General features: G+C 42.7%; 2 protein-coding genes across 2 annotated transcripts; one reads left to right on the plus strand and one right to left on the minus strand.

Annotated features, from left to right (window-relative positions):
- Positions 1 to 880: 880 nt before the first annotated feature.
- mrpl43 (mitochondrial ribosomal protein L43) lies at positions 881 to 5,810 on the minus strand. Its single transcript, NM_001016727.2, is given in 3 exon segments — positions 881 to 1,374; positions 4,533 to 4,639; positions 5,661 to 5,810. Coding segments are annotated over 3 exon segments (471 nt in total). The 5' UTR covers positions 5,792 to 5,810; the 3' UTR covers positions 881 to 1,141.
- A 329-nt stretch (positions 5,811 to 6,139) lies between these two features.
- Positions 6,140 to 17,177, plus strand: twnk (twinkle mtDNA helicase). The gene is made up of 5 exons (XM_002938720.5): positions 6,140 to 7,649; positions 11,706 to 11,946; positions 12,909 to 13,016; positions 14,155 to 14,296; positions 15,453 to 17,177. The coding sequence occupies exons 1-5, from the start codon at positions 6,359 to 6,361 to the stop codon at positions 15,702 to 15,704; spliced, it is 2,034 nt and encodes a 677-aa protein (XP_002938766.1). The 5' UTR covers positions 6,140 to 6,358; the 3' UTR covers positions 15,705 to 17,177.
- Positions 17,178 to 17,532: the final 355 nt, after the last annotated feature.

Below are 17,532 nucleotides of genomic sequence, written 5' to 3' on the forward strand. Positions count from 1 at the left end.
GGGGTCATAGCAAATTATCAAGCAAAAAAATGTACATTTCTAGCCTACTTCTTTAGTTAAGCTTTATTTCCCCTTCAGTCTGCTAGCCCCAGGCTTTCAGCAGGCAATAAACATCCTGTTTTATATTTAACTGCCTATTAAAACACAAAATGAAAATCTGGCCAGGACATTTAGTTGCTTTTAGGGATTTGTATAAGCACAGTTACAAGATCTCTAGATAACATTCTATAAACAAGCCATATTGCCATGTTGTGCTGTACATTGTGTTTTTTTAACATTCTATTTGTCTGCGTGCGTATATACAGAGAGCATATAGGGTCATATTGCTGAGGTCCCGATGTTGCCAAGTCCTTGACAACAAGTAGTTGGAATGGCATGGTGGCGCAGTGGCTGGCTCCTAGGTCTGATTCCATCCAGGGCACTATCTGTAAGGAGTTTGTATGCTCAGCCCATCCTTGTGTGGGTTTTCTCTGGGTACCCCAGTTTCCTCCCATACCCCAAAAACAGTTAAAACCTGATAGTATGTGTGAATGTTATATGGACCTCAGATTGTAAGCTCTATTGGGGCAGGGTCTTATGTGAATCAGATACAATCACTGTAAAGCGCTAAGGAATCTTAGCTTTGTATATATTAAAGGATTATAATAATAATAATAATAATGCCCTAAATACTATACTACAACTGAGTCTCAAAGTCAAAGCTTCCTTGTTCTTACTACGAACAATATATTTATGACCTCAGGTGACAGCCAGGCCCAGACTGGCAATCTGTGGGTTCAGGCAAATGCCAGAGGGGCTGCTGTAATATTCCATAGACACTATTTATTAGGAAATCCAGACACACCCCAGTTGCTTGACACATATTAACTACAAAATTGCATTTAGGAAAAAAAAAGATCTTTATTGAACTAACACAAATATGACAGAAATAAGAGCTATGAGCAGGCATCCTGTTTTTGCTGAATTGCATCTCCCAGCACCCATATAAGTGGGAGGCGTAGATCTACAGGCTGAGCATCACTGGCTTTGTGTCACACCACCAATGTATCTTCTTAATCTGGATACAAACAGCCTTTGTACTTCCCCGCTTTATCCGATCACTCAGTGAGAATAAATGGGCACTTGGGTTACACATTTTGGTTTACTGAACAGATTGTGTGTGTTCACTAAAAGCATTAAAGTTTGTTATATTATTGGATAGGGGCTTGTTGGTGAAGGGATGCCACTGTCCCTGGACGCTGGGGGAATCCGTATGGTAGGGTTTGCGGATGCGGATAATATCCAGACCGGATTGGTTGGCCAGTTTTTGCATAAGTTGGACAATTTCCTCTGCAGATTTGCTGTTAATGCCTTCTTCTCTCACTGCGCCATTCACTGGGGAAAAACAAAGTACAAAGCATTGGTGTAAAATGAAATAAATATTTATACATTTCCATAGTTCAAACATTGCTGTGTTTCTCTTTGGTGTAACTACCATACATAAAATATTTATAAATATGTGAATGTCAGAGATAGGGTGGCGTTTACTTTATTGTACAAAATGATAAAGTCTGCTGATTTTATTGGGGACAAAATGCAGGGTTAAGAAAATGTGTGAGAATAATTAGGATAGGTAAGAGGTTATGTAATAAAATGCATTGTTTGCCCAGGAGCAGTAACTGATAGCAACCAATCAGAATTTACTGACCACCTATTTAAAAGCAAACATCTTATTGGCTGCTATGGGTTACTGCTTATGGGCAAACAGTGCCTTTTATTACATATGGGAGCTACTGCTTTGCACAACCCCAGGGTTGATTTCCAAGGAATCTGTAGTTGATAAATAAGAATAGAGGCTGCGTGAAGCTCTGGGAGGGACGGTGTAGTAATGGCAGGAATCATGGTGCAGCATTCACAGGCTGATTTACAGGCCCTCTTGGGCAGGGAGCTCTCTTACTGCAAAGTTGCAATACCATGGAGTGCTGCCCCATAGGGATTTATGAGAAATAAAGTCACTTTCTGTAGCAGTTATAAAGGCAAAGGGAAGGTATATACATATAATATATATATTCTAGAGTGCTGCGCTTTTTTGACCCAGACACACACACACAGGAGTCGTATCAGGCTCCCATGCCAATATTCTGATATCTGTCAGCCTCCATGTGATACAGGCAGCCCAGGGATCTATTATGAGAGAGCACAGGCTTTGCTATGCCGGCCTGGACACATCCCCCCCCCCCACTGAGGAGCTTATGAAATGTAGAGCAAACAACGCGGCCCTGAGAACTTTCCCAATTTCAAAACCAGCAGGATGAAGTGTCGGGCGGTTATTCTGCCTATCAGAGATGGCTTTGTCTGTCCCTTTAGAACTCAGAACCGCGCTTAATCCCCTCTGCTGTGTATTCATTCAGACCGGAAGGGTTTATACCAACCGGCAGATACAGCAATGTCCCCAGGGTCAGCGAGGAGAAAATGGTCACATTCATCTTTTACCTGCCTCTCTGTATATCAGTGTTTATTATCAACAGGTTTAGTGCCACAATATAAGTGTGTCACAAATATGTATAACAGAAATGTCACTGTATTTTGGCAACAATATAAAACTGTCCTGTTATATGACATCGTAATTCTGCATTATATTGCTGCTCATTTATGTACTGTGTAAATAGATGAAGCTCGTCAGCTCTGAGAGACACACTGATGCTGTGCCAGTAGATATGTTTAAAGTGCAATATAAGCTGCAGCTGTATTCAAACCCCAGTACAACAGCTCTATGTCAGCTGCCTCCAGGCTGGCACCCCTCAACTGGTACTTTGTCCAAAACAGCAGGGCCAAATGCAAACAGTAATATTGCTTCCACTTATTTTCCTGTAATTCTCTAAGACGCACCCTTAGACATGAGTGAATGCCGGCTGTAGGCACTAAAGATGCACACAGGAGGCATGGCAAGGTGCAGATATGATCAGGGAAGAGAAATGGGCGCTGGCAGAAATAACTGCACTTCAGCACTATGGGAAATTCTGTATTTTATCATGTTGCACCTATTTATTGCACTGAGGGGGGCACTTTGGGACAGCGGAGTGCAGTGTGTAATACATCTTTTTTGAATTATAGCAGCCATAGCCTGATAGATATGCAAACTCAAGGCACATTCATTTATATGGAGAATTGGATAAATCAGTACCCTCCCACCCAAAGAACCATAAGCTAAAATTCACAGCAGCCTTCTCCAGCCAAATAAAGAGTGAAGTGAAAACTAAAGACACAGCGCCACCTTGGGTTCTGTTCGGTCATTTAATGGGAGAAGAAGTGCAAGGGTCACAAGTATATGCCGCATAGTCCTCATTCACACAGCATTCCTTCCCCAGTCTGCACCTCGTGACAGGAACAAAAATCCAATGTGAGATGCCGACCACAGTGTCAGGGGGTGCAGGCTAGCCTTGTCCTTACTGCCTGCTGTAGAGCAGCAACAGGGCCCTGCTACTCCCTAACATGTACATCTGAATGATGTGCAAGACAGAGAATAGGCAAGGGGCATCTCCATGGCTCTCCTCTCTTGAATACAAAGCTGCTGAATGCAAGCAAAGCTCTACTCAAGGGGGCAGCCACAGATATCTGTAATCCAAAACGAAACGCAAAGACCAGCCAGAAAGAAAGCAGCATGCAAAGTGCAAAAAAATGGGCAATTTGAGCTTTTTTTGCACTTTACACAAGCCCTTCTTTGCTGTAAATAACCCCTTTAATGTTTATGGAAATCAGCAGATTAAAACCCTGATTTTCCCTAATACAATGGCAGTCGTGGAAACAGGAAAATGTAATTGGCTGATAGTCTTCAAGACATGGGGAAACACCTAAAACAAAATTCAGCTGCAGCAAATTAGTCCCTAAAATCTGCTTATCTATACGTGCGATTTGGAGGTGTGAAGCCTGACCATGGCGCAAGCTCATATTGATGTTGTGTAAATAAGATGTTGTTGCAAAGCTCACAGAGTGAATAATATTAGGTGCATATCTCTGCCCGACTCTCTGTTCTAGAAAGTACCAGAAATGTGCTATTGTGTGCATACTGGAATCATGGAATCAGGTAACCAGTATTCTGTATATGAATGTGTATCAGAACCTTCTTGTCTTAGAACAAACAAACAAACAGAATAACAGTGCAAGCAACACACTGGGTTTGTAATCACCTAAATGCATTTGCATTTTGTGGCTGTAGTTCTGCCATATAGACTAATAATCATAGCCAGTAACCCTCACATACGCTCCTCTGCTCAGTCCCATTGCTTCTGTCACAATCAGTGATATAAGTGAGCAGGGGAACGTCAGGAGATGCTTCCTGCATCAGTTAATTAAAGGAAATATAAACCCCTCAAACTGAATGAATGTGCAATAACTTGACTTAATAATCTATATTGCAAAAGTGTTCTCTAAAGCAACTTTACATTGCTGGGTATATATCCCCTTTAAAGAATGCTGAAAACATAACCCCTTTACTGGAGATGGGATGTTCCTTCTAAAATCAACTGAGCACTACATCACCTTCTTATACTTACGGTATTCTGCCACTAGTTTTGGGACTCTGCATTTGTGAGGATGAACATACAGCACCACACTGGGGTTCTTCCTGGCAAAATCCACTGCTTTTTCTTCAATAAATTCTCTGAAATCAAAGGAATAAACCATAAGTACAGAAGCACGCACCCATGCATGTCCTGTATTAATATAAGGTAACACTATGCTTGCTAGAACTGCAAATCAATCTGAAAAGAAAACATGGATCGGCCCTAAATCATTATAGCTAAATACATGTTTATATATATATATATATATATATATATATATATATATATATATATATATATATATATATATATATATATGCCGCCTATGCGAGTGCTTTTGTAACCAATTCTTAGGGCAAGTGAATAGAGATACTAGATGCACATGCTGTGAGCCCAGTAATGGGCAGCACATAACTCCCTTGGCCTCTTGGGGCCACAGATAATGCTGGGCAGTTTTGTTATAACAACATCAATCATTCCCCCTATTATAAATTCAGAATGAAAGGGATGTATATTGCTTAGGGAGCATCTACCACAAGTTAAATAATGAGTTTTCATGTAACATTACTCAGAGCGCTTATCTAAACACTAATGCATTCATTAATTGAAAAAGCAACACCTGCTGTTCAGCCAACTGGCTACAGTTGGCTGAAAATGAATTTTCTGAGAACAGTAGTCTTGTGATGTTTTAAAGCAGAGCAATGTCATGAGACATTTTAGACAGTTGCCAGTGACAAAAATGCAGGCGTAATATAGTTTTCCTATGACCTATGGGTCGGAATCCATGCAGCTGCCATTTGCATTGCACAGGGGACAGTATCACTGCTGATGTTTCTTTATAACATTCAGCATTACCTGTGCCCAAGTATATATCACTATTCTGTATCAGGTATGGCTATGTAGGAGCAGATTCCGCATTGTGTCACTAGGTGGCGCACAAAACTCTTATAAAGGCTTTGGGAAAAGCAATGGCGGAGAGGCCGAATACTTAACTTACTTCCATATTTGCTGTCTCAGCTTCCCCCTCACATACGGTCCCCATCAGTCCCTACATCGGTGCATGTCCCCACTCCCTCACTCTTTACCCCCCGTCCCTCACATACACCCCCGGGCTCTCACCTGGCTCCCAGGGAGCTGGGGGCGTCCTTGCTGAAGAGCAGAGAGACCCTCTTGAGCTGACACACGTATCTGCCCACCCCATTGTGTAGCACACTCTGCAGAAAGCGGCTGGGGGATCCCCGGGCTGTCATGTCTAACACACCGCCAACCCCACGGTCACCCAGACACAATGACGCCTCTGATCCGGAAGTTCTCTGTCCATGGAGCGGCTTTGCTGACGTCACTACCTTAGCATCGGCGGCCATATTTGATAAGGGAATGTTTATCATTAGTGATAATCTAAACTAGCAAATATACAGTGTTTTTTTCACAAGCATAGCATATGTTATGTTTGTTTAAATAATACTGTCCGCGGTAATGCTTGATCTAATCATAACTATATCTGCCAGCCAGGTTTCTCTCCGGCTCCAAACAAGCGAAGGCGGGGCTTTCAGGTCACATGGTTAGCCCGTACCCGGTATTTACCTTCCGGAGTAGAGAGGATGTTGGGCGCATGCGTAATTGTTGTTTTGAGGTCAAACGTGTCATGGCTGCGCCCTATGCGCACATGTGTGCCGTCACCTGAGCGGGAAACCGGCACCCCGACCCAACGCGGCGAGTGATATGCGTGAGGCCATGCCCGCTCAGTAAGGCGAGCTCTGCGGCCCGATAAGAGTCACCCCTATATGAGATGAAAGTGTGGACATGTTGCGTGGAACATGCAGCGCCTGTGGGTTAGGTGTATACGCTGTGTAGTGCCCCATCTGTCCCCCCAGCGGCTCCCGGCCAGGGGCTACCGCCTCGCCAGCTGCCTAAGGAAGCAAGATGGCCGGAGCCCCCGTAAAGCCATCCAGGTGCCGGGGGAACCAATTCGTAGGCACTTTAAGAAGGGTCTCCTGACTGTGTTGGACGGCTCCCTGCAGCCGGTAACTGTGACGGAAATCCGCCAGTATCTCCGCTCCAAGAACGTGTCGTTCCGCGATGGGTACAGCTGCCTGCACGTCCCCAGCCCCTTCACCCCGGAGCGGGACACCTGCCTCTTCATTGACAAGACCACCGGGCGCTTCCTGTGCAAGGCCACACTGCTGGAGGGCAGCTGGGAAGACTTCCAGGACAGCATGGAGCTGCTGCACAAGGAAGGCTGCTCCTACCTGAGCCCGGACATCCTGGCCGGGTACCTGGCGGAGAGTGACTCGGACTCGGCGGAGGCTCAGCTGAATGACAGTGAGGTGCGCAGGATCTGGGACAAGGCCGTGTGGTTTTCTGACCTGGGGGAGGAGGAGGCCGAGCTAATCAAGGCAATGTACAACATTACAAAGATTGCCAACAGCACCCTTAAGAAGTTCGGGGTGAAGTGTTTCCAGCCTACCAAAAGCCTGGTGTTCCCATGGTATAACCCCAGGGATTTCAGCCTGAATGGCTTAAAGTTACTGTCTGCAGAGAGCCATAAGCAGAAGATCCATTACACTGAAACCACCTTCCCAAGACCTGCCCGCTACTACAATCTCTTTGGCCTCTGTGTCTCAGGAAAGAAGGAGACGGAGGTGGTGATCACTAACGGTGAAGTGGACTGTTTAGCGATACACCAGTCTACTGGGGTAACCACCTTAGCGCTGCCTAGGGGAGCCTCTTGCCTCCCCCCTGTCCTCCTACCCTATCTGGAGCAATTTAAGCGTATCATCCTGTGGCTAGGGGACGACCTGCGCTCCTGGGAAGCCTCCAAATTGTTTGCTCGCAAATTAAACATGAAGAGATGTTCCTTGATCCGCCCTGGGGACAAGCAGCCCAGTCCTTTGCAGGCCCTTAATGATGGCTTGAATATCACTAAAATCCTAAAGGCCTCTCTTCCTGCCAGCCACAAATCTATCATCTCTTTCCGCCAACTCAGAGAAGAGGTATTTGGGCAGCTGGAGAATGCAGATCAGGTTGCCGGAGTAAAATGGGCACGATTCCCCGAGCTCAATAAACTTCTTAAGGGACACCGCAAAGGGGAACTGACTGTATTTACAGGTACATATTAGTGATTCCTTGCCACTTAAAAATGTAAATATTTGTTAGAAGCCACCTGTGTGGTAATTTTCTGCCTTATATAGTTGCTAAATATACACACATGCTGTAATGGAGTTTGTAATTTATTGATGGCCTGAGTTTCTTCCTTTCCCATTATGTGGCATTAGGTGGGACTTATCTGTGGAAGCCCAGTGTGCTTGGCTGGAAGTCTTGTATTCATGTATTGCTGAGTGGCAGTGAGTGAAGCTTGGTGGCTATATCTGTAAAGCTGGCCATACACGCACCTATACTATCGTACAAAACCTTGTTTCGTACGATATTCGGTGCGTGTATGGCATGTTGGCGATATCGCAGGAAGCTGCTGATATTGGCCGACTCGCCAATCGGACCAGTTTGACAATTTTGATCGGGCGCCATAGAAGGCGCCTGACCAAAATCTGCCGTCAGGGCTGAATCGGCAGAAGGAGGTAGAAATCCTATTGTTTCTACCTCCTTATCTGCTGTTTCAGCCCTGACTGTGTGTGGCGGATCTGACGATGTTTCGTGCGACCGATGGTCACACGAAACATCGTCAGATCGCCACGTGTATGGCCAGCTTAAGTCAGGAAAATGTCTGTATAAGGGAAAACTCTAGACTTCAGACTGCCTATATGTAAAAAATCATTGTGTTTGCAACATCCCCCTAAAAACTTTTCCTAATGAACAATAAAACTATGTATAACTGGCACAGGACTTTATAGCTAGCAGCCTTCTCTATAAGGAAGAGAGCTTTAAAGGGGGTTTCACCTTTGAGTTAACGTTTAGTATGTTATAACTTTTGGCCTGTAAGGCTACAATTGTGTTAGTAGTTACTTACCTTTCTATTAAGGCATCTGCTATTCATATTCAAGTCTTTCATTCAAGTGAATACCTGGTTGTTAGAATAATTTGGACCCTAGCAACCACATAGCTGTCAAAATTCCAAACTAAAGAGCTGCTTCATAAAAATATAAATTAAACCACATATAATAAAAAATGAAGATCAATTGCAAATTCTCAGAATTTCACACTCTACATCATTCTAAAAGGTAATTTAAAGGTGGGAAACCCCATTTAAACCACCTCTGTGACATTAAATAAGTTGGACCAGACTGCCCTTGATTGAATGTAACCAATAAATATAACAACATTGTTACATAATTACATAGGGTTGAAAAAAGACCGAAGTCCATCAAGTTCAACCCTTCCAAGTAAACCCAGCACCCACAAACCCATACTGATCTATCTATCCACTCACATACAGACCCACACTGACCTATCTATACACTCACATACAGACCCATACTGACCTATCTATCCACTCACATACAGACCCATTCTGACCTATCTATCCACTCACATACAGACCCACACTGACCTATCTATCCACTCACATACAGACCCACACTGACCTATCTATCCACTCACATACAGACCCACACTGACCTATCTATCCACTCACATACAGACCCACACTGACCTATCTATCCACTCACATACAGACCCACACTGACCTATCTATCCACTCACATACAGACCCATACTGACCTATCTATCCGCTCACATACAGACCCATACTGACCTATCTATCCACTCACATACATAAACCATATATACCAACATTAATACTAACTGTAGATATTAGTATCACAATAGCCTTGGATACTATGCTTGTTCAAGAACTCATCCAGGCCCCTTGTATAGGCATTAACAGAATCTGCCATTACAATATCACTAGGAAGGGCATTCCCCAACCTCACTGGCCTCACCATGAAAAACCACCTACACTGCTTCAAATAAAAGTTCTGTTCCCCTAATCTAAAGGGGGGGCCTCGGGTGCGCTGGTTGTTTTTATGGGGAAAAAAGAACATCCCCCATCTGCCTATAATCCTCTCTAATGTACTTGTACAGAGTAATCATGTCCCCTTACAAGCACCTTTTTTCCAGAGAAAATAACCTCAATTTCAACAGTCTAACTTCCTAGTTTAAATCTTCCACCCCCTTTACCAGTTTAGTTGCAGTTTCTGCACGCTCTCCAGCTCATTAATATCCTTTTTGAGCCCAAAACTGCACCGCATACTCACGGTGAGGCCTTACCTGGGACCTATAAAGAGGCAAAATTATGTTTTCATTCCTTTGAGTCAATGCCCTATACAAGACATCACTTTATTTGCTTTAGTAGCCACAGAATGACACTGCCTGGAATCAGACAAATTGTTATCTACAAAAACCCCCAGATCAACAATGTAGCAAGGCAGCTGCTAGACGCACCCTTGTGCCAGCACTCTGTCTAATCCACATTCTAAATAAAAAGCCATCATTTGAACACAAAAAGAAGGACTTGCTTTTAAAAAGCAAGTAGTACCACACTTAGGCCAAAATGTGTAAGTGTAACTGAGTGGTCCATGGGGCATTTGGGATTCTTAAGGTTTAAAGGGGATGTTCATCCTTATAAACAGATTTGTCTGTTTAAATAATATATTTGCATTAGCAAAAATCAGTAAGCAGTTAGGAACTGATTCCCAGCCTACATTTAGCCGCCTAGTGTAGAAATAGCCTTGTACCTTTTGATCATCAGGTCGTTTTTGCTGTTCATCTCAAACTTCCTTACTGAAAAGCACCACTCATCCATTTTCTCTGCCCACCAACCACATTTATATTGCTCAAGGCTGGAATAAACAAAACAGTTACACATTTATTAAAATATCATTTAATACAAGTGATAGATACTAAAAACCTCAGGCAGTTTTGGCAGCTACTATAGGTCTGCCTTTACTTGTTTTGAATGACATTTGAGTAGTGCTATTCTGTTTTTAGCTTTATTTCAGCCCCAAGAAATATCACAGTCATGGCATGCAGAGAATATGAACTGGTTGTGTGTTTACCCTTCTGCTACAAGTTCTGTGAACATGTCTTTACCCGGTTTATCCCCATTTACAGGGGTAACAATATCTGTTTTCATTGCCTTTTGAAGTTCACTATACAGAGCTATTCAAGGCTGCACCCAGGTTCATAGCAAAGGCACTTACCTTGTAAAATATCTGCTTTTTTTGTACTGGGACTTTTATATACACACATACATATAATCCAAGGAACCTTTTATTATGAAGTTACTTGAATTTTCGATGTAGTGACCCTACCTCCCTAATGGAATGAGAAGTTAATAATGCATACCATGTAAACATTAATGGATGTAGTATTGCGCTTGGCTACTTCTTATTGTAAGCAGAGCTGCAGGCAGACAGTAAGTGGAAATGTTGCAGAAGCTTATTAAAGAGGTAGTTCATGTTGATGACAATATTTTTTTTATATATTGCATATAATGTAGTATCAAGCATATTGGTAATGAACATGCATTTAAAATTCTCAATTGTTGTTCAGAGTTTGTCTAAGTGACCAGTGATATGCACTGACCCCTTCTAGCTCTTTAGTGCATGCAGAGTTTGGAATCAAATCATACTATACTGCGCATATCTTCCATTTTAATTTACATTGCCCTCCTCCAGAGTGGCTGGCCTATCATATTCAAGGGAAAAAATGGTGTCATACACCCATGTGACCCTACTGATATGTCACATGTAGCCCACCATCATTCCCTAGGCAGCAGCCAGGCCCTACTCGAGGACTGGACTGGCAATCTGGGGGATCTGGCAGATGCCGGAGGGGATGCTGTAAGATGCCATAGACAGTCACTATTTAGTGAGGGGGGGAGGGGTTGCTGTTTGGGCCTCTTTGTATTTGAAATGCCAGGGCTATTATAAATCTCAGTCTGGACCTGGCCTACATTAATCAGAGACTGCCAATGTGTTTTCATTTGTACAGAACTTAAATTTCTGAATATTTTTGGGCATGTGAATGGAATGCATATTAGTTTGTTGCCAGGAGCAAGAACCAACCTTCTCAGGCCATTAGGTGGCGCCGATGTAACTGTACATCAAATGATGTGGGTATATGGTTATGAATGATGGCACTTTTTTTTTTTTTTTTTAATTGCCTTAATTCAGCGTGTCTAACCTTATTATTTCCCTGTTTTCCTAGGCCCAACTGGTAGTGGAAAAACAACATTCATCAGCGAGTATGCTCTGGACTTGTGCATCCAGGGGGTTAATACATTGTGGGGCAGTTTTGAAATTAACAACGTGCGTCTGGCCAAGATCATGCTGACCCAGTTTGCTCTGCAGCGCTTGGAGGAGCAGCTGGACAAATACGATGAGTGGGCAGACAGATTTGAGGACTTGCCTCTTTACTTTATGACTTTCCACGGACAGCAAAATATCAAGTAATGTAGCTGCCATTTCACTTTATTCTACTCTATGTGCTTGAATGGGGTGTTTTAGCAGTGTGACTTGTAGAACAGATTTGCAAGTCCAGTATGACATTGTGTGAGTAAAAGGTAAAGCAAATCCCATCTGATTCTTGGACTGGCCCTTGAATTATGTGCCTCCTTCTGACTTTTTCTAGCTTTCAAACAGGGGTCACTGACCCCCTCAGCTAAAAAACAATAGCTCTGTGAGGCTACAATTTTATTGTTCTAGTTACTTTTTATTACTTATCTTTCTATTCAGTACCTCTCTTATTCAAACCACTGCCTGGTTGCTAGGGTAAATAAGATATATTTATAACACATTCTCACATTCAAGCCCCTCCCTGGGTGCTAAGGTAATTTGAACCATGGCAACCAGATAACAGATATAATTCTAAACAGGAGAGCTTATAAACAAAAAGTGAAATAATTAAAAAATAGACTCAGAATATTACTGTCTATATCATACCAACAGTTAACTCAAAGGTGAACCTGACATTAAGTGGCAGCTCTGTACATTCCATAATATGTGGGTTGAGGGGGCAGAGTTTATTATAGAAGTTGTTGGCACTAGGCATTAATACAAACAAAATACAGTTGGCTGCTTGGCTCTTGAAAGGAAAATAATGGGATGCTTTGTAGATTCTCTGTAAGTGCTGTGCAAAATGTCTGTTTCATCCACACAGGCGCCGCTCCAAGGAGCATGGTTCATATAACAGGTTTTGCCAATTTGCACGTTGCAAGCCTCTTTGTTAAAGAATGTGATCCAGCTGTAAGGAACAAAAGTTGCTTCTTCTTTGCTTAGAATTCACATTACAGAACAAACTGTCCTGGCCCCAGAAGTTGTACTATGGCCATGTTGGATCTAGTTCCCTGTGTGTTAGCCATGGCCATGTTTCCTGTAAGGGAGCTTGACCACAAGTCCTTTCTTTCCATAGATCTGTCATCGACACCATGCAGCATGCCGTGTATATGTATGATATTACCCATGTGATCATTGATAACTTGCAGTTCATGATGGGGCAAGAAAACCTTTATACTGACAGGTAAGCCTCTGTACAGCTCAACACCCCATCATTTTTAGATGTCTAATTACATGTTCATACTGTAGAAAATGTTTTTTTTTTTTTTTAAAAAGACATGGTCACCAAAATATTTGATAAAGAGTAACTAAATACAACATGCTCTTCTGTTACAGGCTGTCGACATGCACTATTTTGCACAGTTTATCCATGATATCTGTCCATCTCCCTGAAAAAAACCTGAACTTGTATATTTGTTACTATGCGCCTCTAGGTCATTGAACTGCTACGGTTGATTGACCTGCTGGTATGTGGCCATATAGCCTCATGCAGAGAGAATGCTGGGACTTGTAGTTAATGAGCATTGGTAAACAGGTTCTGCTGATGGGACATTGCATTTATTATTATTAACATTTATTTACAAAGTGCCAACATATTCTGTAGCGCTGTACAATAAGTGGGTTTCATACATTGGACATACAGAGTAACATATAAAGCATTTGGGGGCTGATCAGGTGCCTCCGGGCTTTATGGATGCACTCCTATGTAATGAGCGTGCATACAAAAATGATAATAAAAATCATTTAATGTACATTTTTATGTGTCAAACACGTATTTGTATACAATCATCCCGAGACAGTTACCTGGTTAGGGTCCTGGATGGGATGGAAAGTACTAACATAGATGGTAAATTTGTGAACATTACAGAGCAGTCTGGGTAAAAAGTGCAAAATATAAACACAGCCTATGATGTAGGAGAATATAGAAGACAGAAAAGTAATTCTCACAGTGTCTGGCTGAGGATTATGGGAGCTGCTGTTTCAGTAAAGAGCCGCAGCCTGGACATCCCTTTTATATATTCTCGGGGCACGGATTCTGCCAGTAATCTCCTACAGTTGTGTTGTATGGTACATAATATCCTGTGGGTGCCACATCAGCTTCACTGAAACTGCTGGCATCAGGCATCGGCCCTTTTTTACATGGGAAATGCCTGCATATTGTTCTTACTGATTCAAGCGGCTCTTTAGACGTCTCCCCTGGGCACATGTTTAATGCATCATATCCAAGACTTGCTCAGCATGGGGATTGGATGTGTTGTTTTGTCTCTCCGATTTATTTCCTGTGAAGACTCTAACTCCTTTGTCATCGTTATTGGTTCCAGATTTGCTGCTCAGGACTACATGGTTGGGGCTTTCAGGAAATTTGCTACAGATAATAATTGCCATGTAACCGTAGTCATTCATCCCCGGAAAGAAGATGACGACAAGGAACTGCAAACCTCATCAATTTTTGGCTCTGCAAAAGTAGGATGATTTTTTTTTCTGTTACTGTAGGCAAAGTGGTGTTATTTATGGATTTCTTTCCCGTATGAGTTTGCAGAACCAGATAATGGCTTCTTCAGTCCATTGTTCCAATTTTAAAATTGCTTGTGAGAGTGCCTTTTGGCCCAAACTGATAATGTGCACTCTACCAGTAACTGCGTAAATAAAACAAAAGTACCACTCTGAAGTTGGCAACAGTTTGTCTTGGCACTGCCTATATACAGACTTTCTTTGATGCCACTGCCTTCTAATATCTCTGTCTAACCACTATAAACAAAATTTTGCTGGTTAAGGGAGAACTAAAGGCTAAAAAAATAATATATTTAGGGTGAAGACACACAGAGCTACTTGGTAGCATCTACTTGTCAGGGCTACTAAACACCAGAAAATACCCTGCCAAAGACAATACTGACAATCGCCTCTGCTAAAACACACAGACAATTATCAGTAATGATCAGCATTGTCTATTTCTGTAGCTGCTACCAGTAGCTCTATGTGTCTTCACCCTAAGGGCTCTGGCACACGGGGAGATTAGTCGCCCGCGACAAATCTCCCTTGTCACGGGCGACTAATCTCCCCGAGTTGCCATGACCCGCCATCCCACCGGCGACTTACATGTTCGCCGGTGGGATGGCGGGCCATAGCAACTCGGGGAGATTAGTCGCCCGCGACAAAACTCCATGTTCGCGGGCGACTAATCTCCCCGAGTTGCCATAACCCGCCATCCCATTTCCCCGTGTCCCAGAGCCCTAAGGCAGTGACACATCTTCGTTGTCGTGGGCGACTAATCTCCTCGCAATGCCATCCCACCGGCTAGAATGTAAATCGTCGGTGGGATGGCATACGTGGTGCCACGATGAACTAAGTGGGTTTCTATTTGTCACCGTGTTCAGGAAGACACCATTTTGGATAGAGGTGCAGCTTTGAAAGTAGGGGCTAGTGTAAGGGAGGAAAACCATGGTCCAAGGAGCTTGTCATGTGTGGATTCTTGTATGCTGGTAGGCAGGTCCAACTTTTTTTTTTTTTTTTTTTTTTTTTTTTCATTCAAGGGAATGAGAAGGGTGTTATAGGTAGTAACTTGGTAATCAAATGCCCTGTGTCCCATTGTTTGTAGTATAATGTGCTCTGTTGCTTGCAGGCGAGTCAGGAAGCCGATAATGTTCTCATACTCCAGGACAGAAAGCTGGTAACTGGCCCAGGCAAGAGACACCTGCAGGTGGCAAAGAACAGATTTGATGGAGACGTTGGGGTCTTCTCCCTGGAATTCAACAAGCCCTGTCTTTCCTTTGCTTCCACTAAGGGCAAGCAGAAAGTTAAGAAACTCAATAAAGACGCTGAGACACCAAGTTCTAAAGCATCAGAGGAAACACCAGCAAAAAATAAGAAATAAAATTCTTTTGTATATGTTTATGTTCTTATTGCACTTAAGTTCCGTGTTTTTGGGCAACGTTTTATTCCTCAGACCTGCATCCCAGCACATTCCAAGCGTGTCCTGCTGTGCTCCCAAACACGAACTGTGTCCAGCATTTCAATTTGCCATCACTCTGGCTGCCAAGCCAGACCCAGGGGAAGAACAGAATAGTATAGCCTGATAGCACTGTTATACAGCAACATTACTCCATAGGGGTAATGAGAGACATTTATATTTGTGTGACAAATAATGTTCTGAGTTAATCTGAATTGTAGGTGAACTTGATAAACAGTAGAAGGAATCGGAAAGTGTTTACGGTGTTCAGGCTACAGGATAGGCTTCATAAACATCGTTGGATAGGATACCATGCAATGTTGTAGCACAGGGGTCTCACACTAAGAGCCCCCACGCTCTTGCAACTTAGCTGGAAGCCTCAGTCTCCAATGTGGGGCATTTAGATTTTGCACACCTCCTGGGCTGGGGCAAGAGCTGGGTTTATAGCACAAAGCTGCCCACCATGGAATTTTGTGACATAGTGTAGCTGAAGGTGCTATACACATGTCCTTAGCAGTGCTCTTCAGTACCCAACTGGAAACTTTTGGAGGTGCTTATAGACTACATAATGTAGTACCTGTCCAATTTATTGGTCTGCCCCTGCTGCTAAATAAATCTCTAAGTCCACCAATCATGCTGAAATAGTGCATTTAATATCCCTTATATGTGAGGACTTTCATAAACTGAAAACCAATAGATACATAGTGGATCTTTCATATGCTGACAATAAGATTACTTGTATTACTTCCTCCTAAACTAGGGGTCTCTATACAGGAGCTGGAGGGCCACCGTTTGAGAATTCCTTAGTATTTCATCTGCAGGATGGGTGAGGTTTCTGGGCATGGAAAAATATTTTGGACAGCATTGACTTTCTTTATTCAAAGTAGTGTGTTTTATATCCTATTTATATTTTAACTGTAATCGTATGTCTGTTGAAGCAATGCTATTACAAATATGTTTGTTTAAAAAAAAAAAAAAAAAATGCAAATGTGTAATTTGTCAAATTATTCTCTCTTTTAATTGTACTGAACAAATATCTGGAAAGGTGAATCAGCCCACTGTAAGGGTCTCTCCCATATTTGTCACTGAATGTTCCATGCTTTATTCACTTCTGTTTCTGTGCTTGACAGATGATCTTCCCAGGACTGTGCTCTAATGGAAGTGACATATATATGGAATTACATCGCTGTGACTGATGCCTTTAGTTACCAAACCTGACACTGTGAAGTCCATGTTATATTATGTTAGAAACATCCTAGGAGATCCTGGGTTGATCTGACAACCATATATTATTTTTCTAGTCCGTTACCGTCACACTTTAATATATTGTTACAGGTATGGGGATCTATTGCCTGGAAACCTATTCTCAAGAGAGCTCTAAATACACTAATGCCATTTTTAAGTCCTATTTAACTAAGCTACATAAATCCATGGTGGCAAAAGAATCCTATTGGGAATTTTACCATTTACATTTTGTAGCCTTAAGATATGAGGGCTCTTTCTGCACCCCTGAAGCTACCATCACCTCCAGACCAGGGGTAGCTCCAAGATTCCCTCAGCACCCTATGTCAATCACCACAGATCAGTTGCACTTAAACAATAGGGTGCATTTGCACTTATTTTTGGCTAATCGGACCCAAGTGCTATAGGTGCAGTGTCACCCCTTTGTGACTGTAATGATGCCAGAATTCTGGGAAAAAACACTACACTGAGGGGGAAAAATGGGGCACATATAGTTGCTTCCACTTTTTTC

The sequence above is a fragment of the Xenopus tropicalis genome, chromosome 7, assembly GCF_000004195.4.
Source record: "Xenopus tropicalis strain Nigerian chromosome 7, UCB_Xtro_10.0, whole genome shotgun sequence".
In the NCBI taxonomy this organism is placed as follows: Eukaryota; Metazoa; Chordata; class Amphibia; order Anura; family Pipidae; genus Xenopus; species Xenopus tropicalis.